The following is a 2,454-nucleotide window of genomic DNA, read 5'->3' as shown; positions in this document are numbered from 1 at the left end:
TCATCTCCACAGATCTCTCAGAAGAGAATGGGCATCAGAAACCATTCCGCAGTGACTGAATTTCTTCTTTCCGGACTAACCGACCAACCCGAGCTTCAGGCGCCTCTTTTCTGCTTCTTCCTAGGGATTTATGCAGTCACGGTGGTGGGAAATCTCGGCATGATCTCAATCATTGTCTTGAGTTCTCAACTCCACACCCCTATGTACCATTTCCTCAGTAGTTTGTCTTTTTTAGATGTGTGCTATTCTTCTGTTATTACCCCCAGAATGCTGGCAGACTTTTTAGGCAGTGATAAAGCTATCTCTTATTCTGGATGCATGACTCAGCTATTTTTCTTCTGCATTTTTGTCATTTCCGAGTGCTACGTGTTGGCTGCCATGGCCTATGACCGCTATGTAGCCATCTGCAGCCCCCTGCTCTACCATGTCACCATGTCCCCTCGGACCTGTTTTCTGTTGGTGGCTGCTGCCTTCTCCGTAGGACTAACCGACGCGATGATTCACGGAGGTTGTATACTAAGGCTGACTTTCTGTGGCCCAAACGTCATTAAGCATTATTTCTGTGACATTATCCCACTTATTCAACTCTCTTGTTCAAGCACTTATATTGACGAGCTTTTGATCTTTGTCATTGGCGGGTTTAACATGGTAGCCACCAGCCTGACAATCATCATTTCTTATGGCTTCATCCTCTCCAGAATCCTCCACATCCACTCTGCCCAGGGCAGGTCCAAAACCTTCAGCACCTGCAGCTCCCACTTGACCGCCGTTCTCATATTTTATGGGACTCTCATGTTCATGTATCTCAAACCTGCCTCCAGCAGTTCACTCATCCAGGAGAAAGTGTCCTCAGTATTTTACACCACTGTGATTCCCATGTTGAATCCCCTGATATACAGTCTGAGGAACAAGGAAGTGAAAAATGCGCTTGTGAAGCTCCTAAAAAGAAAAATATCTTTATAATGAATTTGCTCTTTAGTAAAATGTATTTACATATTTATAATCATAATATGTATGTGTATGTGTTTATACCCTGACTATTTTTTTTTATTTTATTTATTTATTTGACAGGCAGAGATCACAAGTAGGCAGAGAGACAGGCAGAGAGAGAGGAGGAAGCAGGCTCCTGCTGAGCAGAGAGCCTGATGCGGGGCTCGATCCAAGGACCCTGGGATCATGACCTGAGCCGAAGGCAGAGGCTTTAGCCCACTGAGCCACCCAGGCATCCCTACCCTGACTCTTGAAGTGAGGTGAAATTCTATACATAATTTTATGAATTAGTATATATATATATATATATATATATATATATATATATACACAGACATATATATATGTGTATATATATATAAATTTAGTATCAGTAATATTTAAAATATAATTAATATATGTTTATTAACATTGGTATTCTCCTGAGAATACCTCTTTATTTCCAACCATGATGTATAAAACAGATACAGGGCACCTGGGTGGCTCAGTCAGTTAAGCATCTGTCTTCAGCTCAGGTCATGACCCCAGGGTCCTGGAATCGAGCCCCATGGGGGCTCCTAGCTCAGTGGGGAATCTTCTTCTCCCTCTCTCTCTGCCACTCCCCCCCACTTCCGTGTGTGCTTTCTCTCTCTCAAATAAATAAATAAAATCTTTAAAATATATATATATAATTTTATGGAGGAAAATTCAAATTCAAGCTGCAGACAAGTCTTTAACCACAACACAATAAAACTGAAATTTCAGTTAACATTGTACGGTGACATATGGTAGCTACACTTGGGGTGAGCATATCAAAATATATAGATTTGTTGAATCACTATATTGTACACCTGAAACTAATGTAACATTGTGTGTCAACTATACCTCATTAAAATATTTTGACAGAAAGAAGAAAAGTGAATAATAACTGGGAACCACAATACGATCCAGCAAAGTTGGTTAATGTTCACCTTATATATCCTTTTTCTACCCTTCAATTTTTTTCAGCCATTTCTGCTTCTGATCTAGATGTGTCTCCAGTAACGAGACTATAGTTTGATTTTTTAACCTAATCCAACAATTTCTGGCTTTTAATAGAAATGTCAAAGTTTCAAGGCTTTGATTGGAGGAATCAATAGGTTCCAGAAACTAAGTGATGTTGTAATGTAGAACAAATTGCAATGGGAAAAAGCCACAAAGCGAAGAACACACAGGAAATGACATCATCAGAGGATAATGCCAGTTGGACACTTCTCCATTACCTGTCCAGCTGCCTTGGAAGGTCCCTACCCCATATCTTGTGGAGATTACATTCAGTCAATTCAGAAAATGTCTGCATTCATGGCACTTAACCATGACTCTAATTCACCAACCTAAGGATTTTTAGGCTAATTTAAGGCTTAGGTGTAGATGAATATAAATGAAGAGAAAGTCACCTTTTGTAGGTTCTGGCAAGAATAGGAGAATTTTTCTTCATTTTTAACA

The 2,454-nt window shown here is 39.9% G+C and overlaps 1 protein-coding gene across 1 annotated transcript; it reads left to right on the top strand.

Moving 5' to 3' along the window:
* LOC122914005 (olfactory receptor 8D4) lies at positions 1-963 on the top strand. Its single transcript, XM_044260648.1, has one exon. It carries the CDS (start codon positions 28-30, stop codon positions 961-963), a length of 936 nt encoding a protein of 311 aa, XP_044116583.1. The 5' UTR covers positions 1-27.
* Positions 964-2,454: the final 1,491 nt, after the last annotated feature.

Source organism: Neovison vison, chromosome 7 (genome assembly GCF_020171115.1).
Source record: "Neovison vison isolate M4711 chromosome 7, ASM_NN_V1, whole genome shotgun sequence".
Lineage (NCBI taxonomy): Eukaryota > Metazoa > Chordata > Mammalia > Carnivora > Mustelidae > Neogale > Neogale vison.
Note: the sequence above shows the minus strand (reverse complement) of the source record. Positions and strands in the feature narration are given on the sequence as shown.